This window comes from Leuciscus leuciscus (genome assembly GCF_965113295.1).
Source record: "Leuciscus leuciscus genome assembly, chromosome: 14".
Classification (NCBI taxonomy): domain Eukaryota; kingdom Metazoa; phylum Chordata; class Actinopteri; order Cypriniformes; family Leuciscidae; genus Leuciscus; species Leuciscus leuciscus.
The window spans coordinates 16,888,300-16,916,240 of NC_138738.1; the positions used below are offsets into that span (position 1 = coordinate 16,888,300).

At 37.4% G+C, this 27,941-nt stretch overlaps 1 protein-coding gene across 15 annotated transcripts in view; it reads left to right on the forward strand.

The window, feature by feature from the left end:
* Nucleotides 1-27,941, forward strand: part of sgip1a (SH3GL interacting endocytic adaptor 1a) — a 75,642-nt gene that overhangs the window by 33,280 nt on the left and 14,421 nt on the right. For 10 of the 15 annotated variants that reach the window (XM_082136010.1, XM_082136017.1, XM_082136019.1 and 7 more), the window contains 15 exons: nt 8,002-8,065; nt 8,654-8,678; nt 10,238-10,300; nt 10,437-10,494; nt 10,661-10,839; nt 19,240-19,251; nt 20,374-20,385; nt 21,202-21,223; nt 21,375-21,522; nt 23,126-23,214; nt 23,723-23,809; nt 24,997-25,071; nt 25,420-26,181; nt 27,268-27,392; nt 27,746-27,899. In XM_082136010.1, coding sequence (XP_081992136.1) covers nt 8,002-8,065; nt 8,654-8,678; nt 10,238-10,300; nt 10,437-10,494; nt 10,661-10,839; nt 19,240-19,251; nt 20,374-20,385; nt 21,202-21,223; nt 21,375-21,522; nt 23,126-23,214; nt 23,723-23,809; nt 24,997-25,071; nt 25,420-26,181; nt 27,268-27,392; nt 27,746-27,899 — 1,875 coding nt within the window. The remainder of the gene's footprint in view (nt 1-8,001; nt 8,066-8,653; nt 8,679-10,237; nt 10,301-10,436; nt 10,495-10,660; nt 10,840-19,239; nt 19,252-20,373; nt 20,386-21,201; nt 21,224-21,374; nt 21,523-23,125; nt 23,215-23,722; nt 23,810-24,996; nt 25,072-25,419; nt 26,182-27,267; nt 27,393-27,745; nt 27,900-27,941) is intronic. The other 5 variants (XM_082136024.1, XM_082136013.1, XM_082136015.1 and 2 more) reach the window with 3 other exon arrangements.

Sequence of the window (27,941 nt, forward strand, 5' to 3'; positions counted from 1 at the left end):
GAAGAGGACTTCGGATACAGCGTGATATTTACATTCCACTGTTGAGTGCTTCCTTGGTTTTCTCCAGGGAAACCTCAATCTGAGTTACCCCATACTTCTGCTTTGTTTTGTTTGCTAAGATATTATTTTAAAATTGCATGATGTTCAGTGTTTTAGTTCTGACATGAGTGAACACGACTGAAGGTAACATTCAATTTGTTGATGTCACTTAATCTTAGCGAAAAAGAGCTGAAATCTTTAGCCTGTGAAATACTAATAAATACACCAAATTGATTGCATTACAGTTTGTCACTCTTCTACATATAATCTCTTTCCCTCATAGTATATCAATTTGGCTAAACTTCTACATTTTCAAAAGACTGCTCCGATTTTCCCATGCAGCCTTACAAAATGTTTTATACTATACAGTATAATATTTAAGTATAATATAATATAATATAATAATTATGCTTGTAAGGGTAAATTAGAACAATCTTTTGAAAATTAGAAGAAAAAAAAAATTTGAAGAAAAAAAATTAAGAAGCACTGTTTTCACTATTGATAATAATAATACAAAAAATGTTTTTATTGAACACTAATTGTGCATATTAAAATGATTTCGGAAGGATCATGTGACACTAAAGACTGGATTAATGGCTGCTGGAAATTCAGCTTTGCAATCAGAGGAAAAAATTACATTTTAAAATATATGAAAATACAAAACAGTTATTTTAAACTGTAATATTATTTTATAATATTGCTGTTATACTGTATTTTTTTTTATCAAATAAATGCAGACCTGGTGAGCAGAAGAGACTTTAAAAAACATAAAAAAAATAAAAAAAAATAAATGGCCCCAAACTTTTGAACATCAGTGTATAACATTGTGTATATGTCCACAATCTTATCATATGTATTATATCACAGTATTAGTTAGTACTAAGAGATAACACATTTTTTTATAATGTTTCAGTTAATTAGTTAATTTATTTTGTCTTATACTTCAACAATAATACTCCTGAAAGAATGAAGTACAGTACTGGAAGAAAGGCAAATATTTTTTTTGGCTGATATTACTAATAGCTTGTAGCAACCCATGGCTGGCCAACACACAACTATTACCCAAAGGCTCTCACCATTTAGTTGTTGAACATGGAGTAAATGAGGTTGCCAAGTCTGCCTCTAGACTCAGTCATAGCATACATTAATGCATTTTTCTACTACGTAAACATACTGATGGGACTGCATTCAGTTCTTTGTGAATGCAACTAAATTAACTGTTCATGAAAAATTAATAAAGCTTTCATAACTTTTCAAAACAAAATATTTAGCCTATCAAAACAAGAAGTATAGTCTGTGGCATGACTTTTTTTCTATGTTAATGGCTTTGTGATATATCGATTTCTTTAGACTGACATTTTTAGTGGTAAGAATTGTCAGTCATTTAATCATGCAAGTTACCTGCTGCTTAAAGTCACCAACTGAGTGTATGTTTTTCTCAAGATGATGTCCTGAGGACATGGAAGTTATTGCTATTTTATTTGTGTGTTCAGTATTTTCTCTTTTAGGAACATCAAGATTGGATCTGTCTTTACATTTAGCCATCTGTCTTCAGATTTGGTAATGATACTCTCAGATTAAGATCAACACTGACCCCATGATTTAGGGGATCACATTGGCATCATAGTAGCTGTGTAGATACAGAGAGACTTTAAGATTATTGCTTGTGCTCTCTGATCTCTTCTCACATTGTGATGGCTCCACTCTCTGCAGATGAACTGATTGTCAAGCATTAATCCCTGTCTAAGTAAATCTGGCAGTGATATTCTGGAATTAAAAACCCGACAGATTTATCTTAGTTTCTCTTGTTTTTTCCTCTTTATCCCCTGCTGAATACCAGTAGGAACTGGACTCTGCCTCGCTTAATGGTTTTCCTCTGAAGTTGCAGATGTTTATGAGTTATGTTTTTGGGGGAAATGCTCTTGTTTGTGATAGGTGCTGTGATAATACAGCCATTTTGGAGGCTGATGTAGACTTTTTTAATGAGGCTTGATAGTTTTCTGCCCTTGACCCTTTGATGACATCAGTGGTTTCACTGTGCTCTATTAGGAATGTCATTCAAATTCATGCATTTCATGGTCTCATTTATTGTATTTCTTCTGTTGAATGCAAATATAATTGATAGTAGAATGTCCAATCTGCTCTTTTCTGAAAAATGAAAGTGGACATTTTGAGTCTGTTTGTCACATAAAGCTACCAGAAGACTTGTACTATAGCACACACGTCATATGTATTACTTTTATGACGCTTTTTTATGAGCTTGACAGTAGAGCCCTGCACAGGACTGTTATCTTCATCCTGCTCCCACTGAATTTCTGACCATTACCTTCTGCTCCCGCAACGTGTGTGTTCCACTCACACCCGCAATGTTTGTATCCACTCCAGCCCGCACCCCCAAACATTTTGTCACAGCTTGTAAAGTTTGTGAAAAATATACACAAACGTTAGGGCCATAGGCGGAGGGTGAACCAACTCTATGGTGAGGCTAAGGAAATGCGCTTCCGCTTAAAAAGGAAAACACACTTAAATAGAAAGTCATGAAATAGTTATGTAAAGTAAAGTTATATGTCGCCTAGCAACAATAATACGTAACCATTGCCTTACCTAATGCAGCAAAACAAAAGGTTTGTTCGAATTCTGAATGTATATATTGTCTAGAAAGCGCGCAAAGACCGCTCCCTTTATAATCACTTAAAAGCTGTCACTCATCTCAGTTACTCAAAGTTCTGTTATAATCGATGAAGCTGACTGCACAATGAATCTCTTATTTAGCCTACATAATATCTACACTTTGTTTGTTATAAGTGAACTTATAATGAGAGGATTTGCGAGGGCGCAGAATTCAGCACTGGGCAAAAACTTTTTTTTGAGCGTTTTAGACGATGAATCCAAAATGTTTCTGATAGGCCATTGCGTTCAAGAAATCAACAGATATGTTTGTGATTGGCTGTATTGCTTGACGCTGCAAAAACATGTTGTAAATAGAAACCTTTGACGCTCTCAAGAGCACAAACACCAATTCTCGTTGTTACGCACCAAATCCCGGGACCCGCGCTATATTTTTTGACCGCCCATTTCCATCCGCAGCAAAGGTAAAACAGCCCACTCCCACAAGATTTTTTAATTGGGTCCCATGGGAACCGTGGGATTCCAATCCTAGTGCAGCCCTCTACTCGACAGTCCCTGAACCCGCTTTCATTTTATGGAAGAGAGCAGCATAAACATTCTGCTAAACATCATCCTTTGTGTTCCACAAAAAAAAGTATTCTGGTTTGGAAGAGTGAATAAATTATAAAAGAATGATCATTTTGAAGGGGCAGATTTTCAAGCAGAGTGTGTCTTTTGAGTATGTGCAGTCATTTAGCATGTGTGGATGAGAGTGTATGAGTGTGTGTCTGTTGGTCTTTTGTGCACATGGCGTACAGTGAAGCCACCTGGACCCAAGGACGAGAGTAGGCTATTTGGTCCACATTTTGTGCTCGAAACTAGTGGACATTTTAGGTAAATTGGCAAAATAGACGATAAGGGCCCTTGGGCTCTCTGTTAATTTGTGCACTGTTACAGTATGTACAGGGCACAGTACATTATGCACACTTTTCTGCAGTGCAATTTCAAGTACACTTTTTCTGGTAAATTGTTAATACAATTTATTTACAATTAAACTATTATGGAGTTCTCTGAGAGGCTGGCAAATTATGTGATTACTGTTATACATTGTTTTGCTGTTTGCAGAGTTGTTTGTTGTTGATTTAGTCATTATTGTTTTAATTGTAATATGGTGATGTTTGTTGATTGCCATCTTTATTGAGGTTTGTATGTTATATGTGGAGGACAATGTCTGTCTGTATAAAACTATTGCACAATGTTTTTGCCTTGCAGGATGTTCTCTTCTTTAGAGGCAAAGATTGCTAAGTTCACTTCATACTGTATAGGCTATATTTACAAAGGATGGACTAACAAATAAACGCTTGTGTTGCTAATCAATAATTTCCATTTAGTAATTTCCTCAGATTGGTTTTTCCAGTGCATGTGACGTCATATGTACTTTGTAATCTGGACATGAGTTTTTGTGATGAAGTATTGTCATGTCTCTAGCATTTACAGTAGTTTCTGTTGAGTAAAAAGCCCTGGAGAGCTCTTGAAAACCTTTCTTGGCTATAATAGCAGAAAGAAGATCACTATTATCTTGCTGAAACATGAGTTGCACTCCTGTCACAGTCGAATACCAGCTCTGTGGCACCTACAGTCTCGCCAACATTTTCTCTGACAATTAAGCTTTGTTGCTTTTAACCACTATTGTTTTTTCTGTAGTCTCTAAAACCCTAAATACCATCTATCTTTATTTTCACATCGTCTTCACTTTTCCTGTTTGCTTAAGTGGTGTCCCTGGACAGTTGGTGCTGTCATTTTCTCTGGCCATCAATCCATGAGTTAGCTCCTGGTAATCACGTTTCCACTTCCGTCATCATGCTTACATTCGGAAGCTATTATTTTCGTAGCCATTAATTAGTGTTATGCTGTGTTTAGAAATCCCTGTTGTCACAAAATGAACTCCAGCCATCTCATGGGGGTTAGCTCAAATGGAATGTGTAACCACGCTGGGGTTTGTGTGTTGTTCACAGAGACCATAATCTGTTTTAGCTGCTAGCTCAAATGCATCACGAATTGTGCTGATATACTGTAGTTGCTTCTGTGTTTGCCAGTATGTGGATTTAGGTGAAATCGTGATATGCCAGGGTTCAGATTTAAAGCTTTAAAGAGCTTGATCCATGTGAACCAAAGATGACGCAGCAGTTCTTTCTAAAAGCTACTCTTTTAACGTTGCACTATAATGAAGTAGGCTACCAAAAAGTAGCATGTTTTGGGAAGTACTATGGTATGAGAAAATGATAACCATTTAGTGACATGGTATATATACCAAAGTGCCATGTCATTATCATTTGATGCCATGATTGTACCATGGTACCTCTGCAGTTCTTTTTTGTAATAAAATAGGCCTTTTTATGAGCCTGGAAATGTTTGTCTTACATTTTGGCCAGAATGAACAGCCTTCCACCACCAACTATTGTATAACCGAATAACAATGTATTGTTCATAGCAAAACAGTTATTTCTGCCTAAAATAGCATACTATAGCCTAACCACTTATTACATAAAATCTTAATTGCTTCAAACCTGTTTCTAGGGCTCTTTGAATATAAACATATTATTAATTTATCCACCCTGAGAGGCAGAACTGCTGGATTGCTTCTGTTGCATTATAAAGACCCACATACCGTATACTCTACCAGAAGATCCTGATTAGGTAATTAACCTCTGGAGATTAGTATGTTTAATATTTAGCATATTTTGTATATAAGTACATGCTCAGACAGCACAACCCTGTCAAGCTTTTGAGTCATCACTTCCCGGCTAGTTCAAGTGCACAAAGTAGAACGTCTACTTTCCTGGTGTTAAATTTGAGTCTTTTTTCCTTCAGTGTTTGTCTCTTTGTAGCACACTTCACTAAACATCCTATGCACTGTGAACTCCCTTTACATTTGCTCCTTTTTAGTTATCTTGAATGACTTGTTTTTTAATCAGAAAAAAAAGGAACAGTTTCTTTGAAGAAATGTATCAAGAACAGAGGAACACGTAAGGAAACTGAAAACAAGGCGATGTCTGGAAATTTCTCAGATGGCTCGGATAAATAGATTCACTTCTCTCCTCGCTCTCAGCCAGATGGCGGCGTTTTAGCCTGTGGATGTGTTAGGAAATATTTAGTAAAGATCAATAATGCCATCCGCCATGTTGGAGCTCCCTGTCACTGCAGAGGCTTGACTGGATCGAAGCCTGACTCAGAGCCCTGCAGGCCCAATGGCTGTGAGGCGCACATGCCCGTGCTGCACAATCATGTCCTCATGTCCACATGACTTTATGGGTATTTACTGTAAATTGGGTTTGAGGATGTTTTGGCTGTGTAAATTATAGGGAGACTGTGATTCATTTTACTCCAGATAATATTTATTAGTGTGGGGTTATTTTTCAGTCAGTTCCTGTATAGACATTTATGTTGTCTTTGCTACAAAAAACAGCTATGAGATCACGATCAATGTTATTAACTCTTTCCCTAATTTTCATAATTTGTTAGACAATGCTTCCCCACCATTGATGGAATTTTCTGAATGAAATGTCGACCCAGGACGAGCTATAGGACCGTGCGAGGGTCTCGATCTACTCCATCTTTGTTTGATTATCGTTCTTAATCCGATCTGGATGTAGTCTTTGACAAAAATGCGATTTTTCTCAGCTTTTTGCTCAAAATGTTGCTGTTTTATGAAACTTACCCACATTCAAGTGTTGATATAAAAAAAAGAATGCATGAAAATAAAATAAAACTTTTTTTTGTTTTGTTTTTTAAAGCAGGGTCTGTTCTTTCTTTTAATATATTGTTCAGATATTTATACAACAAAATATTCTAGGGGCCATGACATATGGTCAAAAGTGCTGGTGGTGGCTGGCAACTTTCTTCAAAACCGCGGACGGGGAAAGAGTTAAACACAAAGCATCATAAAAAATGGAAAGACTAACATACAAAAAGTAAAATTATTGCTGTAGCATACAGAAATTTTAATTCTATTAACAAAAAGTATTTATAATAATAAAATAAATGAATGAGTATAAAATGTCCTGAGAATACAGTTCAATCAACCTTAAATTCTGGTTAAAATATAGCTTGGTTAAAATTAAAATTTATAATGTAGTTGAACCTTGCTTTATCATTATTATTTGGGGTGAACAAGTGAACATGATAAAAACACACTGCATACATTCATTTAAATTTGGAGGACAGAATTCACACACACAAAATAAATCTTATTTAAAGTCAATAGCTATGTTTCCAATCAAAGTTGCGAATCTAACTTATGCTCAGAATTGGAATATCACATAAAACATTTGCAAATAAACCAGCGTTTCCATCCCATGTGTTCAAGAGAGCAAAATCGTCACTTCGCGGGAAATTGATGCGAAATATCTGAAATGAAAATAGAAATCGCAAGGAACAAGGTAGTCAATGTTACTCTTTTTTTCCTACATCATACGAAACGCAATAAACGCTGTCATGTTATCTTGCATTCGGATGCCTGATGTTTGGGAATGCAATCGTGTGAGACGCTTCTGGGAGGTCATTAAACCAAATCATTCTGATGACAGACTTTGGCTCAGACATTTCAGAATGATCAAGCCAGCATTTGAGATGCTGTGCAATGAAATCGGTCCGCTGGTTAGTCCAATTATCCAATCACTATTGAGGCAAAGTCAAGTGAGTTTTTTGTAGCACACCGAGTGTTTTGTTCAGTAAATGTGTTTCCATCGTAGTTTGTGCTCATGGCTTCTTATCGGATAAAAATGTATAGGCCTACGCCTCAATTGAGCGCAATTGAGTTTTATATGTAAAGTTTTTTAATTTATGCTCGTCTTGGCGTTTCCATCCAGCATTTTTTAATGCGATATCCCAAAATGCTGATAAAAATAGCTGGATGGAAACAGCTAATGTGAAACTGAAGTTTTGACCATCTTCATTGTGAAATTTGTAAGTGAAACAGAATATTGGGGAAAAAAATATGTACATATTTTAAAAGCTCTTATCAAATCTAAGGTTTTTTTGTGTCAGTTTGTGAATTTGCCAAATGCTAATGCTTTCTGTCTTTGAAATTGGCGCTGAAATCAATTTTGAATCAGCAGTGTAATTCAGTAATAGATTCAGTTCGTTGTTTGATCTGAAATGTCATAGGTCTTTGAACATTCTCTTTTTTACAAACATCCACCCACCTAGGCCTACATTCACATACAGATACACACACCTACAGTTACAGTAAATGTGTGATGCCATGTGTCTGTGTCTATGAGGCTGTACTGTGTTTTTGTGCTTTTTTGACCCATATCAAATTAGAACACTAATAGATCTCTCTACGCACCACAGGATTGAAAAAACGCACCAGGAAGGCCTTCGGGATACGGAAGAAAGAAAAGGACACTGACTCTACGTAAGTTTCACTAATTAATACACCAGTATTAACCAGTATAAAGCCTACTGTATCATATTTTATCAAAACTTTGAGTTTTTCTCCACAAGTATGAACTCCTTTATTATCCCATATGTGAAACTGAAGCTATATGCATAATAAAAGCCTAGTGTATCAAATATGCAAACTTTTTAAAAGATTTTGTCTAAAGGTTCAATAAATTGTTCCATTAAAAAAAAAAGAAAAAAATTCTGACTATTATTTCACATAATTATCAGCCTTTACAGAGTTAATGAACTTATAGTAATAGCTGTGCTTCCAAAGACAGGCTGATGGAGTTCTCTCACAAACTCATCAGTAATGGAGCATTTGCTGCTTGCATGCTTTGAATCCCTGTCCCTTGCTTCATGGCGTGAAAAGGCTGTAGATGAATAGAGGATGTCTGTTTTGAGAGTGTGTCTGTTTGAGGCCCAACACACAGGTGTTACTGTGCCTCACAGCGAAGCCTGGCTAATTGCTTCTGCGCTTGAGTTGAAAAAAGAGAGGCTTGCATTTTAAGTGGGCATTAAAGACCTCTTTGTCTCTTTCTTTTGTGTTCTCTGTTTTTAGGGGGTCACCAGACAGAGATGGTGGAGTAAGTACCTCTTAACTTACAGCATCATTTCAAGAGCCAAATGTGCTATTATTTGTATTTTGGAATTTGAATCAATGTTTGTTTTAATTAGGGATGCAAAAGTTGATGCATTAACATAAGCAAATTAATTAAATGTTTATTCAACATATGAATTCATTCTGTTCTTTGTGAATTCTGAGAACCGAGTCATTTAAATAATCTGAGCTTATTAAAGCAGCAAGGCAAGCACACACACATACACACACACGCACGCATGGAGAAGAGCCTAGCAGACCATCCGTTTATCAGTAAAGGATGACAAAATACCTTTTTATGGGTAATTTAACTATAAAATAAGCCTTGATGGGATTTAACAAAAGTAAAGTAATTTGCATTCTTTGTAAAGTAAAATGTAATTATCATCAAAGATCAACAATTGAAGCACAATGGTTCATTAAAACGTTATTGCAAAAACTGTTAGGGCCCTATATCTTGCACCCGTGCAATGCAGCGCCAAGTGCAATGCAAGTGTTTTTTGCTAGTTTCAGTCTGACGCAGTTATCATTTTCACATCCTGTGCCACATTGTTTAAATAGCAAATGCATTTGCGCCCATTTGTGCGCCCATGGGCGTGCTGGTCTGAAAACGAGGTGTGTTCTGGCGCGTTGTTGGCACGTCGCTATTTTGAGGCAACAGAAATAGATTGCGCCATTGACCAACTGAAACCTGGTCTAAAGTCGCAATATATTTTTTTTGTTATTTAAAGAGCGTGTTAGTAATGTGCGCCTATAGGCGGGTCCACAATGCGCGTACACTCTGCTTATTAAACACACAGGGACGCACAGCAGCACACAAACATGCCAAATATTAAAAATAAAAGGATTACAATGTAAAAGATTATTATTGTGTACATAAATATATGGTGGAATCCCCCTTGTCCTGTAGATGGTCTGCTTCTATTTAAATGGCGAATCTGCCATGGCGCGAGCGCAACTGGCATTTAAAGGGAAAGGAAGATGAGACTCTGATTGGTTTAACGCACATAAATCCCAAAACACACCCATTACTCATTAAGAGAATAGGGACAACCCTTTTAGACCATGCGCCTAGCGCGCCGACCATTTTTCCCATCGTTAAACTAGCAAAAGTGGATTCAGACACGCCCTAAGTGAACTTTAGACTATGCGCTTTAGACCATGCTCTTAGATCGTTAAAATAGGGCCCTTTGTGTCTTTTGATATTTGAATAGTTTGACAGCCCTAGTTTTAATGCATCAGATAATCAGTGTTAATGTAAGCTTTTTTTTTTATGTGAAGCCTTATTTGAATTCGAGATTTGAAATGGTGGAAAATAATTCAAATTATGTCTTTATTTTCTTCATGATGGATGACCGTGACACAGGAACCCCAAGAGACTGAATCGGTACTGAATATAGAGACAGAAGTCATTTAGCTAGAAGTGAATACTCACTAAGCACCTGTAGATTCCCTCAGCGGCACCCCTAAATAGGCCAAACTCATCTCATCTAAATATCAGGGAATTTGAGTGATGTTGCTAAAGTTGTGTTTTGATTTGCTCAGTCACAGAAAAAGACCAATGGGGCTCCAAATGGCTTCTGCGGGGAGATTGATTGGGAGAGATATGTAAGTACATCTTTCAAGATACTCAGTAAAGCATATGACAGCTAAAGCTACTACATTAATGGCCATTTAATTTAAACTATCAAATAATACTACTGCTTCTGTAATAAAATCTCACTTCAGTTCTTTTCTTTTGCAGAACTCGCCTGAGGTAGATGAAGAAGGATATAGCATCAGGCCAGAGGAGGAAGAGGGAGATATCCTTTTAATTGAGCCATAAATGATTTTGATTTAATTTTGAAAATTTTGCCAATAAAAATTCATAATTATGTTATTTAATTCTTAGGAATGTGTAAGGTCTATAAAAATCATCCAGTGTTGTAATAATGGGAATTTACAACTGATCCCTTAACAGCCCTCCACCAGCCCCCAAAGAGAAGACTCACTTTTTCTCCTCCAGTGAGTCTGAAGAAGAGGAGGACCACCGCAAAAAGTTTAAGATCAAAATCAAACCCCTGCCAGCAGACGCTAACTTTGCAGCTCCCTCGGTAGATGAATTAAAAGCCTCCATAGGCAACTTAGCTCTGTCTCCCTCGCCTCTGGTGAGTCCAGCCAATGTTACCCATGCATCCCAAGCTTATGATATCATTTCTTGTCACTTTTTCTTCCTTAAACTTCACATAGCAGAGAATATTGTGCCATGTGATACTGTATGTCTTAATGATTTTGTACTTTGTACTTAAGTAAAGGAAATGCATTTTTGTTTAGTAAATATACCGTCATTAAAATATGTTCACTTTAAAAACAGATAATAATAAAAAAAAAAACTTCTGAAAAGCTTTGAAGGAGATTCCATAAAAGTGCAATATGGCTTTTCAGTAGTAACAATAAATATGATGTTTTATTATATATGATTAATATCATAGTTTTATTTTAAATATGGTGATTATCTCTAAGGTGGACAGCCAACTTAATAAATTATATTAAACATCTGAATCTAACCATGTCATGTCATCAAATGGAAATGTCTTCATGTTGTGCCTTTATCCCCAAAAGCAGGGGCGTTTTTTTTACCCCAGATACCATATTTTTACATATTCGTAAAACAAGTACAAGTAACAAATACTTACATACAAGTATATTGTAATCCTGCTTTTTCTGGTTTATGTTGACAGTAAATCAGTGCATGAAGTAGTTTGAGAGACACTTAAGCCCTATTTGGATGGGATTAATTTTACATGGAGAGATGGGGTAAAGTAATTATTAGAGCTTCTCAGTGATTTTAGTCCTGTCCGAATGTGCCATCTCAGTAATCAATGTCAGTAAAGATTACGGCGACTTTTACGTTCTGTAAAAAGTTTCGGAAAAATGACCTCAGGTAATGCTAATCCTGTGCGAATAGACCAGCTGTAAATATGTACGTAAATATTGCGTCATTTCCTGCTTAAAAGTAGTTTTCCATGTTTTTTCAAGTACAGAGGCGCTTAAAGAAGTATTCAGTTGCGTTCTAGGCGGTGGGACAACCTCAAGTGTTTTCCACATACCATTCAGATCAAAAAGAAGATTGAAAGCACTTGTTAGAGGCACAAAACTTCTTTTAGCTTTTGGTAAGTGCCTATTACCAACAGAATCCAATCAGAATTTAATTAATTTAATTAATAAATCGTTTGACTGGACCTAACTGTTTATATATAGCCTATACAGTTTGAGATATCTTATCCCGTGAGAATTGGCCATTACTATTACAGACGTCCTGTGGTAAAATGACATTACTCCATCTACCCTTGTAAAACTAATCCCGTCCGAACAGGGCTTTAGTGTTTCTGTCAGTAAGGAGAGGAAACAGCTTGTTGCACGGATGCAGATTTTATATGTATTGTATAAGGATACTCATGAAAAAGAGGAAGTGCTTTAGGTTCTGTATTAACCTTGTCAACTCAATTGTATATTCACATGATGACAAAAGCCACAAGCCAAACTTTTTTTTTTTTGGAGCCTTGCTTGTATATGTGTGGATAATATGAGGCTATCTCACTGTGGAGGCTGGTGCTGGAGAGGGCAGTGTGAGCAGTTCAGATGGAGCTGCATGCCATTTTAATAGTCCAAAAACGCCTACCTGCCATTTCACTAAAAACATTGTTGAGTTTCGGCAATCTATATAGCTGCATCCTGTTAGTTAAAGCTGTTTTAGGGAGTTTTAAATTATATTTTTAGGTGTACCTTGAATATATGCTGGAAAGTCTTTGTGTACCCTTCATGCAGCATTCAGGAGATGAATAGATATGTGTGGACAGCACCTGTCTAATCATTCTCCACTGGCTCAAAACAGACTTATCTTGCAAAACAGTATTCAAATTAGCAAGATAATTTTATAAAGCATTTATGTTACAAAAGATTTGTTACAAAAGATTTTGTGGATCCTGCTTTCCACAAAAATATTAAGCAGCACAGCATTTTCAACATTGATAATAATAATAATAAATGTTTCACCAATCATATTAGAATGATTTCTGAAGGAGATTTCTGAAGTAACGATGCTGAAAATCAACTTTGTCATCTCAGGAAATAAATGACTTTTACTCATTTTAAAATAATTTAAAATAGTTATTTTAAATTGCAATAATATTTCACAATTTTACGGTTTTACTGTATTTCAGCCTTGGTGAGCATAAGAGACTTCTTTTAAAAAACATTTTTTTTAAATTACCAACCCCAAACCTTTGAACGGTGTACATGGTAGTACAATGATACTTTTGATACTTAGTGTTTGTGAATTCAGTTTACAATTTTAATAAATCTACTTTAGCCCTTCTGAATACCATAGATGACTAGCTTTTGCTGATAACATTTTCCAAATCATCCGTCAGATTGTATGAAATAATTTGATAACCATTAACTCACAAGCGAGAATATGCTGAGAACATCCGGTTCATATGGTGTGTGTGCGGTTAAGATTCCACAAAGATTATCTCTCCAAAAGTATTGACTTTTAAAAACTTTTTTCATTGGTGACATCATCTAAAGTCTGTCTGACAGAGGTCATTCAGATGAGATATGGTGTAGATGAGTCTTATCTGACTCACTGAGTGTCTTTATCTGGAGTCAGAGAGAGTAGGAGTTTCAGGCGGAGTCTCTTTGACTAGAGTGTCGCTCTGTTCTCTCTCTCAATAATTCAGCTTGGAAACTGGGCACACTGACTCCGCTGCATAGTGCGGCAGGCCTAATGACAGGTAGGCATCCCGGCCAGAATGTGTCACAAGAAGAACTTACACGCTAAATTATTCATACACCGATACATGCAACTCTGTCAATGAGCTTTTAAAGCCCTTTTTGTGTCTTGTCAATCAGTCTTACTCAGATCTACAACGCAGGACCACCTACCTTTTCTTGTTCTGCTTTGTTCCTGAAATTAATTGACACTCAGATTGGTCTTTAGCTGTCACAAAGTAATTATCTTTTCTGGGGTTTTCATTAGCTCTTATTCCCAAAGTTAAATCTGCACGTCTATGAATTCCTCTCTCAGTATGCTCAATGAATGCTTATCCACAACCTTGAGCAGTTTTCTGAATGTTTTCAAACCGGTGAAACCTCCTGTCTGCTGTTGGTTGAACAAACGCACAGCCCCACCCAATTCACACCTTTGGTTGAGTCAGTGTTTTTGCATTTGCTGGGCTGAACAGAATGCTCAAGCAAACAGAGCTTTTTAAGATGTTTTTGAAAGTCCCTTATGCCCACCAACGCTGCATTTATTTGATTCAAAATACAGTAAAACAGTAATATTGTGAAATATTTCTACAATTTAATTTAATTTTTTTTAACTTTTCTATTGTAATTTATACGTTTATTTCTGTGATGGCAAAACTGAATTTTCAGCATCATTACTCCAGTTTTCAGTGTCACATGATCCTTTAGAAATCATTCTAATGTGATGATTTGCTGCTCAAGAAACATTTCTTATTATCAATGTTGAAAAAAACTGTGCTGCTTAATATTTGTGTGGAAACTGTGATAATTATTTTCAGGTTTCTTTGAATACAAAGTTCAAAAGAACATGAAATAGAAGTCTTTTGTAACAAATTGAATAGTCTACTCTCAATTTTGATACATTTAATGCATCAATTTTGATACATTTAATGCATCATTGACGGATAACAATTTTTTAAATTCTTTAAAAACCTTTGGTAACACTTTAGTTTAGGGTCCAATTCTCACTATTAACTAGTTGCTTATTCATATCACTAGGATATTGGCTGTTTATTAGTACTTATAAAGCACATATTAATATTACATATGCGTTATTCTGCGTGACCATATTCTAAATCCCTTAATCCTACACAATACCTAAACGTAACAACTACCTTACTAACTATTAATAAGAAATAATTTGTATTGTTAAATAAGTTTATTTAGGCATAAGTCGTAGTTAAGAATTAGTTAATAGTGAGAATTGGACCCTAAACTAAATTGTGACCAAACTTTTTAGTGCCCCCAAACTCTTAAACGGTAGTGTATATTCAGGAAATGTCAAATACTTTTCTATGCACATTTTGAAAGTTATATTTGTTATAAAATGTTTAACTACACCCTGCTAATTAATTTTTTAGGAAAATCATCCTACAAATGGCTTACTTGTACTTTCTTTGTATTTTAACATCGAAAAAGTACACGTTCTTTAAGCAGACTTATTTTGACCTCAGTGACTGAAATCCACTTTGTCCAGTATATTGGAACGTCTGGCATTCCTTACTCATGAATTAATCATCAGTCACATGCCCGTCCTCTGCCATGGCAACCTGTGCGTATTTGTGTAACCATGGTGATGGATTAGCAATGAATACTTGACAGAAAAGTGTGAACAAGGTTGAACAACAGAAACCATACAATAGTGATCGTGCTCACTCTCATTTCATCAGAGGAGAGTGATAATTCATACATCTTGTTGTATTCTCTACTATACTTCACCTGAGTAGTCAGGGCAGAGATATTACATCCAGCCAACCATCCAGAACACAGGGAGAGATAAATATAACGGTGGGGTTACAGTCGAGCAAAAGCACAAAGGCATGGGGTTTCTTAATATAGTACACCTCTCGGCCAGGTGCTGGGTTCCAGCTGGTATTCATGTTTTATTGATAAGCTTTGCTTCTTTATTAAGCCTCTATGGGCAGTCATCCAACAAGAGTTAATAAAGCCACACATTGTAAACCCAGTGTGCTCAGAGCCTGTTTGATCATTCAACTGTCTTAATTCCAAGCTTAATGTTGACATGTAGCAAGCCAAAAAAAAAAAAAAAAAAAGTTCACCCAAACTAACGAAAATGTTGCCGTTTATTCACCTTAAACTTGTTACAAACCCATATGACTTTTCTTTTATGGAGTCCCCATGAGAAGAAATATTTTAGAATGTCCAGAGTGCTTTTTCATTTTGGAGATTGGAGCTGTGAAGTGTGATGCTCCAAAAATAACTGAACAAATACCATTAAAAGGAGCCCATACATCTTGTTTGCTCTTTTATACATTTTCTGAAGGTGTTCAATAGTTTTGTATCAGGGAAAACACATAAATAGTGGCTAATCTAAAAATGTCCTCACTTTGCCATAGCCTTATTATGCACCATGCCTATACAGATGTATTGTTGTTTCATAAAAGAGAACAACAATAAAAAAAATCTGGGAAATGCTTCAATATAAACTACTGTTCAAAAGTTTGGGCTGAGTAAAATGTATATATGTACTGTATATATATATACAGTCAGGAAAATAAGTATTTGAACACCCTGCTATTTTGCAAGTTCTCCCACTTAGAAATCATGGAGGGGTCTGAAATTGTCATCGTAGGTGCATGTCCACTGTGAGAGACATAATCAAAAAAAAAAAATCCAGAAATCACAATGTATGATTTTTTTAACTATTTATTTGTATGATACAGCTGCAAATAAGTATTTGAACACCTGAGAAAATCAATGTTAATATTTGGTACAGTAGCCTTTGTTTGCAATTACAGAGGTCAAACGTTTCCTGTAGTTTTTAACCAGGTTTGCACACACTGCAGGAGGGATTTTGGCCCACTCCTCCACACAGATCTTCTCTAGATCAGTCAGGTTTCTGGGCTGTCGCTGAGAAACACGGATTTTGAGCTCCCTCCAAAGATTCTCTATTGGGTTTAGGTCTGGAGACTGGCTAGGCCACGCCAGAACCTTGATGTGCTTCTTACAGAGCCACTCCTTGGTTATCCTGGTTGTGTGCTTCGGGTCATTGTCATGTTGGAAGACCCAGCCTCGACCCATCTTCAATGCTCTAACTGAGGGAAGGAGGTCGTTCCCCACAATCTCGCAATACATGGCCCCGGTCATCCTCTCCTTAATACAGTGCAGTCGCCCTGTCCCATGTGCAGAAAAACACCCCCAAAGCATGATGCTACCACCCCCATGCTTCCCAGTAGGGATGGTGTTCTTGGGATGGTACTCATCATTCTTCTTCCTCCAAACACGTTTAGTGGAATTATGACCAAAAAGTTCTATTTTGGTCTCATCTGACCACATGACTTTCTCCCATGACTCCTCTGGATCATCCAAATGGTCATTGGCAAACTTAAGACGGGCCTTGACATGTGCTGGTTAAAGCAGGGGAACCTTCCGTGCCATGCATGATTTCAAACCATGACGTCTTAGTGTATTACCAACAGTAACCTTGGAAACGGTGGTCCCAGCTCTTTTCAGGTCATTGACCAGCTCCTGCCGTGTAGTTCTGGGCTGATTTCTCACCTTTCTTAGGATCATTGAGACCCCACGAGGTGAGATCTTGCATGGAGCCCCAGTCCGAGGGAGATTGACAGTCATGTTTAGCTTCTTCCATTTTCTAATGATTGCTCCAACAGTGGACCTTTTTTCACCAAGCTGCTTGGCAATTTCCCCGTAGCCCTTTCCAGCCTTGTGGAGGTGTACAATTTTGTCTCTAGTGTCTTTGGACATCTCTTTGGTCTTGGCCATGTTAGTAGTTGGATTCTTACTGATTGTATGGGGTGGACAGGTGTCTTTATGCAGCTAACGACCTTAAACAGGTGCATCTAATTTAGGATAAATGGAGTGGAGGTGGACATTTTAAAGGCAGACTAACAGGTCTTTGAGGGTCAGAATTCTAGCTGATAGACAGGTGTTCAAATACTTATTTGCAGCTGTATCATACAAAAAAATAGTTAAAAAATCATATATTGTGATTTCTGGATTTTTATTTTTTTTGATTATGTCTCTCACAGTGGACATGCACCTACGATGACAATTTCAGACCCCTCCATGATTTCCAAGTGGGAGAACTTGCAAAATAGCAGGGTGTTCAAATACTTATTTTCCTCACTGTATATATATATATATATATAAACTATTAGATTCAAGTAAAGTAAAGACATTAACATTCTATTTCAAATAAATGTTCTGTGTCTATTCATCAAATAATCAGTGTTTCCACAAAAATGTTAAGCACCACAACTGTTCTAATAAGAAATGTTTCTTGAGCTAAAATAAAAAAGTGCATATTAGAATGATTTCTGAATGATTTCATGACACTGAAAAGTAATGGCCACTGAAAATTCAGCTTTGAAATCACAGAAATGATTTACAGCTTAAAATATGTTAAAATAGACCATTTAAATCCACACAAGATCCAATTTTTCTGCATCCGTTCTGAGCCACTTCCAAATGTGGTTTTAAATCAGATACATATTTGATATCTGGACATATGACCTACGCCTAAACACATTTATCCGAATTCCCCTTTCAATTCCAAGCCAACAAAAGGCGAGGGCGACAAAAAGATACTGTAGATTTATAATTTTGTATAATGAAGCAGACGTGCCTGTATGAACCAGGACTAAAATTCACAGCATTTTTACTGAGGTGGAAACTTAATAGTTTAGAAATTGTACACAAACATAGAAACATTCATGAGCATAGAAGAGGTTTTCAACCTCTGCCCCGTAAATCTTTGAAATAACAGCTAAAATAACAGCTTTGCTACTGGAAGCTATTTCTCAGCAGTGAGGTGATAACGTCACTGTTTTTGTAAATAAACGTACAAACTTCACTACATACAGATGCACTCAGGTAATTCACGATCTCTCTCTCAAATAAATGAAATCTTACCATGCTACAAAAATAACAAAGGAAAATTACCATTATTTTCCTGTCTATATCCGGTCCGTGAGATTTTGCGCTGCAAACATCCATGACCGCTTTTAATTTATCCATGCTGGCAAATAATCATGGCCACCCGACGTGAATTATAAAATAATTTTAGTATGGCCATTCAATACCTGAGGGTCAACAATGTCACATAGTAAAGCGATCACCAACAGAACTATTTTGGGCAGATATTGGATACCAGTTGTGTCTGAATGTAAACAGGCAGGACAGAAATTTGCATATGGTCATTAGGTCACATCTTTGCATTAAGACTTGCAGTGTAAACAACTTCTTTTAAAAACTTTCAAAATCTTAAGGACCCCAAACTTTTGAATGGTAGTGTATAATATTGTGTTCCATGGAAATATAAAAATCAAATATAAGTTTGGAACCACATGAATAATTGATAACAGAATTTAGTTTTTTGGGTGAAACATTCCTTTGATGTGCTTATTAAATAGATTTTTTATATATTTAGTAGCGTTCACTCAAGCTATGAGTAAAGCCATTCAGGTCACTCACTGAGATCTTGATCTGTTGCCACGTTTGACTGATTAGCTGAGATATATTACACAGTATGTGCTGGAGGAGGCGATATCTGTGGTTGACAGAAAAATTTACTGGGTTTGCACAGTGTTTCATCATACTATAATCTGTGTTTGAAGACATTTCTGCCTTGTCATTCCTCTCAAATTCATGTGTAACGTATTTGTGCATGCTTACCAGCACTATACTATTGTAGATCGATAATGCTCTCTCTTCTTCTGTCTCTACCCTGCCTGTCTTTCTGTTTCTATCTGTCCTTACTCTAATGCTGGCTGATATAGAGGAATAGTCCGGTAAGCTGTTTATACTTTATCCTCTTTTAGAGTGGCATCTTCTTCTAACATTTCTATTTTGGCATGGTGAAGTTTGCATGCATGGTGTTTAATATGACGTTAAGAACTGATCTAGGGTCAGTTTGTGTGTTTAGGGATGGACCGTTGGATACTGAAACAGGCAATAGACTGTATTGACTATGTAGTTTGTACTTTGTAGTTTCATTATAGATGATGGATAATGTCATTTTGCATCTGGTGTTTGTTTATGCATGTTTCACTTCCCCACTTTTCCTCTGTTTATTATTTGAATGAGTGGGCCACCAGCCTTAGTCATCAGCCCAGCTCTTATATTAAAGCATTTGGTTGCATGCCAGTTATTTGCTTGCCCACTCTTGGCTCTGATTGGAAGTGACCATTGCTTACAGCCTATTGGATTAGACTTTGTCACTGGTACTGTACATCATTCCTAATCACTCAGAACTTACGGGCCACACTCAGACTGAACTCAGAACCCTTGTTCCTGGGCTTAATCCAACTATGATGGAGTGAGAATAAGGAAAAAAGAAATATAATTAAGTTAAATTAGAGCTAGAAAGAATAGATGTCCAAGGAAAATTTACTTTCTTGTCCTTTCATTTCTATTCTAACTGTGACTTTGGTCCAGGAGTATTATGCATGACCACAAAATTTCCTACCGTATGGTGTATCTTTGAAATCTCTTTGTAGTGAGCTGAGCAGTACATACTTTCTATGCTTTTGGATCCTCTGAAGACCAAACAGTGCTGAGACAAGCAGTACTGCACAGGTGCAACGTTGGCAATACGTGCATAAATGCCATTTTTAAGAATTGCTGAAATCTGGATATGTTTCATATATTCCATATCTTCCCAAGCTATATTATAATTTTATGTAATAAACAGATAAAAATTGAAGTAATTCACTCTTGAATTGTCACTGCCTTCATCTAAAAAAACTGATCTTTAATTGAAAATCATCACTAAAGCACAGCATAAAGGTGGACATAGTCTAATTCACACCATGCAGTTCAGAAGCAGAGGTTGCTTTTGATCGAAGTCTGTATTACTGATTTATCACTTTCTGACCAGGTGTCTCTTCTCTCTTCCTTTTTGCTGGTCACAGAGACGTAGCCCGGTAAGTGCCTTTTACAATTATTTTTCTGTTCACCAGTGCTTGAAACACTTTATGATTCAGTTGAAGCAGTCATACAGAGGGAGAGCTTTTGAATTTTGAAGATATCTATGTTATCAATTTAATGAAATAAGCAAAATATTACATGTTTAAAGAGACGTAATAGTTACATATGATGATATTTCCATATAAAGATGCAAAGGTCAGGACCAGTAAAAATTATTATTCACTTTCTCACTTTCTCTCCCTCATCTGTTCTTTTCTACCTAATAAAAGGCCCATGTGAATAGAAATAATGCTTACTTTTGTGCTATAGATCCATGGCACCAAAAAATGCTTACTTTGGAAATCAAGCAAATGTCTTTTAAATAATTTGTATGCTGGCTGCGTTAGAGCCTTGCGTAAGCTATGTTAAAGAGTTCTTAATCTAAATATTGTATGATATCTATTATCTCACATTTTTAGTCTAAAGAATGCCATTTTGACGTAAAAGGAAAAACAAATGCTGTGGTCTATTTGAAATTCATATCCACCATGAAGAACCTGTGATGTAATACCATTTATGACAGTGTTATTTGTTACTAATGCATCAATGAGTCAGATAAGATTGTTCATCAGTCAATCATAGGAATTTTCTGTCAGCTGTGGAATGCATTATGAAACAGTAATTTACTGGGCATCAAGGCATTGGTTCTGTCTGAGTTTGACTCACCATTCCCTTGATTAAATTTACCCATAATGCACTATTTTCAGCTGATGAGCGATATGGTGTTATGAGCTTTTAGTCTTATGAATGTTTTGGCCTTCTGTCTGTTTCAGGGGCTGGCAAAAAGAAACCCCAGTAAGTACACTTAGGTTTATGAGTCTGTTGTCTATGTCTTTTTAAATCTGACAATAAATAGGTGTCTGGAATTAAATTGTCCTGTGAATATGGAAGTGTGCTTGCATATTTAGGAGTAGGTGTGTTCATTTGAACATGATGTTATTCTCAGGTGAAGAAATTGCACGACCGAGACGTGTTGTTCCAACGCCCGCACCAGCTCTTGCCCCATCTACAACACATGCACCTGCGCCTGCGCCTGCGCCTGCGCCTGCACCTGCACCTGCATCTGTACCTGCACCCACTCCCGAGCCTGCTAGGTATCTATACGCACACTTACACACTTTTTGTCTGTTATTTCCAAGTGTATTATTGTTCACAAAAACTATTACAAATACGACAACTGGCAAAGGAAAAATTATATTGTTAACTAAAATAAAAGTGAAATAAATGAACTTTGCAGAAGACCAAAAATTAAACTGGAAGTATAAATGTGTACTAAAAAAACTAAAGCAAGTTACAGAGAAAATAATTTTTCAGCCAAAGCCGAATGGTCCGACTGAATTAATCTCCCAAGCCTGACTGTAATCTGCAATATATATATATACATATACATATACTGGTTGCTTTTTGTACATGGCATTTAGGTGTAGCTAAAATACATTTTGCTGAAATTTTTTTTATGATTAATTCATATTTTTATTACATTTTATTTTCCGCAAGTACTGCAGTATGTAGTGTTGGTGTGAATTTTACAAAAAGAATGGTTATGTTAATGGTATTATTTTCAGTATGGTGCAGTTTCTGATAAAGTGCATTGTGTGTCATCATAGGTAGATTGAACAGTTTGTGCATTAACTACAATTTCTGGAACTGAAACTAAATAAAATCTCAAAGTATTTATTTACCAATTAAACTATCTAGTTCAGTCAAGAAACTCTAGAGGGCGCAGGCTGATAGGTCCTTTACATGCAATCCGCAAGCAATTACATCATTACCGCATGACACAAGCTGATTGGCCTCTGCTGATCCTGCAAGCCAATGAGATTGCTTGCTCAACATAAAAATAGTCTCTGGGGCTGAATCCGAAATCGCCCCCTAAACCCTCATTCACTATTCCCTACGTAAGTCCAATAGTACTGTTCACTTAAAGAAGTGAATGAAAAGGAGTGAGTGAATTCAGACAGCCGTTGAGCGTACATCAGTTGTACACTCGTTATTGCAGGGCAATGTAATGTGGGATTGAATAAGTGCACTCAATAACATTCACTATGGTTTCAGACACCACTACAAATGGCTATCCCCTCAAATAACGCCCGATTTGAGGGTATAGGGGGTGATTTCGGATTCAACATGGTTCATTGTTTGCTGTAAGCTAGCCTGCAACATGCTATAAGAGTTCCTCTGAAACTTCCACCTCCCTTAGCTCCACCTGACCAGATCTGCTACAGGATTTTTGTCTATTTATGCAATAGCAGCATATCTTACATGCTCACAGCAGTGTGTCTGTGTATCTATTAGCATTAGCAAATCCATACTTGCTCTGCAGCAACAATAATCAACAAAAGCAGCATCAGTGTAGCAGGTCTAGTCCGCCAAGACCAAATACATTGACATTGCCATGTTCAATAACATGTTAAAACTATTCAGAGAGTTGACATGATTGAACTAAGTAAAACCTCAATTGAAAACCAAAATACAAAACAGAATAAAAATAAAAACTAGTTACATTCTAAATAAAAAACTATGCATATATATATATAACCATGCTTGTTGCAACTTAGAGTCTTTTAAAAATTGTAGTTGTTTAACTGAGTCTAAATGGATTATATCACAAACTTTTAGAGTTGCAGCCTGAATGTGACTAGTCTGCATCTGTGTGGATGAGTCATGCAGATCTGGCTTAATTCTCCTCCATTTTAGTAATAAGAAATCTCCAGTGCCAGAGGATGCAACAGCCTTATTCGGCCCTCCACTGGAGACAGCCTTTGATGAGCAGAAGACCAGTGAAGGTACAGTATATCCTTACCTCTTATTTCTGCTCATGGATGTTGATCTGTCATTTACAGGGTCACTGAATTTTAACCATTCACAATCCAATACAAGCTGATCACGGCCCAGATTCTTTGTGTTACTTCATTCACTTGAACAAAAATTCATTTTTCTGTCATATACAATATGTGTCTTCAGGAGACTCACAGAGGGTATGAAGATGATGCTCATATTTCAGCTATAAGTATTTAAGAGTACTGTTTGTTTGTTTATAAAATCAGTACTGGTTTTTAGCTTTATGTAATGTGAACTATAGGACAAAACATTCATCAGTGCGTACTAGTTGTGTTGCCACCCACTCAATTCCATTTGCAGCAGTTGAGATTAAAACAATTAGATTTACTGGCCATTTATGACAGATATAGGGATAGATAAGTGTTGCATGGTGATTCCTTCCTCTCTGTGAGTCACACAGCTGTTAATTCTGCTCCCCATCAACTGTGTATCATGTCCTTTTTCATAAATTAGCGGTGATAGAGGAACCTGGGGTTTGGGGTGCACCCCTGCTTGAGCAACACCTAGAATCCTCACTGGCAACACCTTTTCCTACAGGAAGTAAGTCATTGCTTGTGTGGCATGATTGCCATCATCCTGGTATCATAAACCCATAAGTTCCAAAATGGTGAACGGTCGACTGAATGGAAAAATCATAATTGCCTCCAGTTTTTTTATTTTAACTTCCCCTTTGGCAGTCTCCATTAACCTACTAATTTCTCAAGTCATTAGCTATGAAAGCAATGAAGAGTCATCCAGCTCATCCTGTACTCATGTCTTTTGGTGACGGTTTACTCAACGTGGCCTATTTTCATGTGTGTCTATGCTTAAAAAAAGCAAAATGATGCTGAGCTGTATCTGTGGGCTTAAGTTAAGCTTAAGGCTATGATTATAAATGAATTTTGGCCTTTTCATAGTGATATATCTCTGAATTTATATTTACATAAATATGTAAATACTAGGGCTTGCATGACTACTCATTTTTACTAGATGACCAGTTGTCTAGGAAAGTAGTCGACTGTGAACTGAGTCAGTATTTACCATATATCAATTGAAAATTGCAAAGTGCTTAAACTATTAATTTAACAAAGCTAATAACATGCAACTACACGGATGCAATTTCTGTAAAGAGGAATTATCTTTTTGTTGCCATATGAAACAGACTAAAGACTAGTTGTCGAACTAATGCAACTCTATTTCTCATTGCTAAAAACTTTGTATGTCAATAGAATAAAATAAATAATTTCTAACCAGTCTTTGAAATCAGAATGAAACAGTAATGATATAAGCTTTGGTGTATTTTTAATTAAAACAAATTTATAAACATGTTAATTCTGAGAGATCTAATAAAATCTTTTTTCTATCAAATTTTGTATGGCCCTTTAAGCACCCTTGTGGCCCCCTGACGGTCCCCGGGCCCTAATTTGAAAACCCTTGAACTAGAGAATTAATCATAGAAATAATTGACTAGTATGTGCAAGCCCTGGTAGAATAAGTGATCCTTACATAAATTAACATAAAAAATGGTTACATCCTAAATAATATGAAAGTAGTGTGAACTACTAGGTCACAGAGAGTGAAGGGTTATCATAGAGTCTGAGCTATTCATCCCATGCCACAGTCCCTTTCTGTTGTCCCTGACTGCCTGAATGAGACCTTGCATTTGCATGGTGCTGTGGGGCATGGAGACATGGCCTGGTGGGGGGTGTATGTGAGAGCTTATCTTAGCTGCACTAATGTCATTGCAGCTCTGCCTCCGCTTCCGCCTAAGAATGTGCCGACCTCCCCTCCTCCGATTGAATCTCCTGCTACAGAGCCTACTGGTAAGATCCCCCTCCACCCAGGCTTCAGATAACAGGGGTCTTATACTGCTCCTGAAGGGCCATTGTCCTGCAGATTTTAATGCCACTAATTAAGCACTCCTCAACCAACTAATAAAGGTCTTAAGGCATACTAGAAACTTCCAGGCAGGTGTGTTGGAGCTAAACTCTGCAGGACGTTGGCCTTCTAGGAGCAGGTTGGGACACCCCTGGTCTGTACCAACAAGTGTGTGATTGGTTTGTTTTGTGCTTGTCTTTTATCCCTTGCCTTTTCATTTGTCTTCCCTTCTGTTTATGGCCCGCTAATAACTCTTCTGTTCCTTTATGATGTATGTGTGGTACCTGATGCAGATGTACAGAAAGAAGAGGAAAATTCAAGGCCGACCTCACAGAGGCCCTCTATAACTGATCTGGACAACATCTTTGGTCCAGAAGACTCTCCAAAACCTGGTCAAGATGCTGAAGACAAATGGGTCTGCTTCAATGATGCGTCACCTGAAAGACTTCCTCCCTCTGAAGGAGGAGAGCCAGCACCTCCACTCCCCTTATCTCCACCTCTCCCAGCAGAACCAGCACCCCCACTACCTAAATCACCCCCTCCATCTGAGGAGCCGAACCTTTCTTTACCAAAATCTCCACCTCGTCCTGCAGAGCCGGCACCTTCTCCTCCTTCCAGTGAGTCACAAAGGGAAAGCCCCCCACCTGTTCCAAATGTTCCCAAAGACACCACTCCTTCTCCTCCAACTGTCCCGCCTCCTCCGGTGAAAGAGGCCCCGCCCCCACCGACACCAGATGATCTTTTTCAATCCACTACAGACTTTTCGTCATGTGCTCCACTGACAGAGACCCGATCAGACTCAACTAACAGCCCGCCAACCACTGTAGAGACAAGTGTATGCACAATCCCTCCGCCCTTGGTTCTGAACCAAGAGGACAAGAAAAGCCCTGATGAGATTCCATCAAAAGAGGACCCCAGTGAGAGCAGCACTTCACCCAAAGAGATTTGTCAAGGACTACGTTCCACACCTCCTCCTCCACCACCTCCTACATACAGGGCGGTAGTGTCATCACCAGGGCCCATTCCTCCAGCTAGTACAGGTGGAAATGAAAGTGGTGAGTCTGATCTAAAAACAAAACAGTCAACTGGGGCCGGTGGTCACTGAACATTAACGGTTTAGTTCACCCGAAAATTAGCATTCTGTCATCATTTACTTACCCACCTGTATTTTGAAACCCGAATGAAGTTCTTTTTTCTGTGGAGCACAAAATGAGTTATTAGCAGAAAGCTTGTCTTTCCACATGTTGAAAGTAAATGATAGCCATGGCTATCAAGCAAGATTTTCCAAAAGAAAAACATTTCAGTGAATACTTCAGTCTGTTCCTCACACAAAGCTGTCACATGGCTTCAGAATACTTAAAATATAGAGCTAAAGTCATATGGACTTCTTTTATTATGCTTTTTGGTCCTTTTTGGAGCTTGATAACTGCTGGTCCCCATCCACTCTCATAATTTGAATGAGGGCAGCTCAGACATCTGGTAAACTTCTCCTTCTGTATGTCAGGTTTGAATGATGAGTAATAATCAGTATTTAATTTTAGGTGAACAAACCCTTTAAAAAATGACAACCACGTTATTGAATAAACACATTTTGATTTATAGAATATACCTTTGGGTAATAAGCAATAACAAAAGTTTCTGTATATTGAAAATGCATATAAATTCAGTTAAGTCTGAATTTCAAGTCGTTCTGCTCTAGTCACCACCATGTAATATGGGTTTTTATAGGAGAGCCTTCTTAGAAAGAGGGGTGAAGTGAAATATATCTGACAACTTTTTGCCTCGTTATTTTCTATATAGAGACATGTACATTCTCACCACTCTTGTGCATAATGGTACTACTACATTTTTGGGTTTCGTGTTTTAGCAGTGCTCTAATCAGAAGTGTCATGCATCTATTTTTATATACCGTAAACATCTTCATTTTCAAAGATACAAATAATGTTTTGTTTTCATTGTTTCCACAGTATATTCTAAGCATCCTGGCTTTCTATAGGTGATTTGTGAGGCTATTTTGATCAAGTATCATAACTTTTTTAATGTATTGCCATTTTATCCAAATTAGGTAGAACTCTTAAATGGGCTTGATGCATGTTACTGTTTGTATGGCTTTGCTTTAATGGAATACTCTTGCTCCACAGGCTCCTCCTCCCCTGTACACCCATCTACCCCATTGGCTACCAGCAGCTCTCCCCCTCCCCCTCCCCCACCTCGGCCACCCTCACGACCCAAACTGCCTCCAGGGAAACCAAGCGTAGGGGATGTGGTACGTGATAACATAAAAAAAAATACACTTCTTTCAAATGGTAAATATTACTGTCCCTGTTAGTCTCAGTGTCACTGACCTTTTTATGACCCAATTCATTTGGAAAACCTTTATAGGGTGTAAGAACTCACTCCTCAGAAAACCAGACCCAGCCTTAAAGTTGACATTTACTACATATGTAGTTTTCATTCAATAAAATTCTTTATTTAATGAAACAAAAAACAAGGAACACTACCACATGGTGCTCAGAGTAAATTTCCTCCTGATTACCTGACCAGAATGATAAACTCCTACTCTTTTGTTACTGAATATCCCCTCTGTCTATTCTTCCTTTTCCCTGCTTTTCGTATCAGAATCGGCCGTTCAGCCCCCCTGTACACTCGTCAAGCCCCCCTCCTCTGGCTCCGCTGGCCCGTGCGGAGAGCACCTCTTCCATCTCCTCCACCAACTCTCTGAGTGCTGCCACCACTCCCACCGTCGGTAAAGAGCTCTCCGTGTCTGTGTCAGGTGTGACTCCATTTCCCATCATTCTCTCTGCTTTGCCATGGT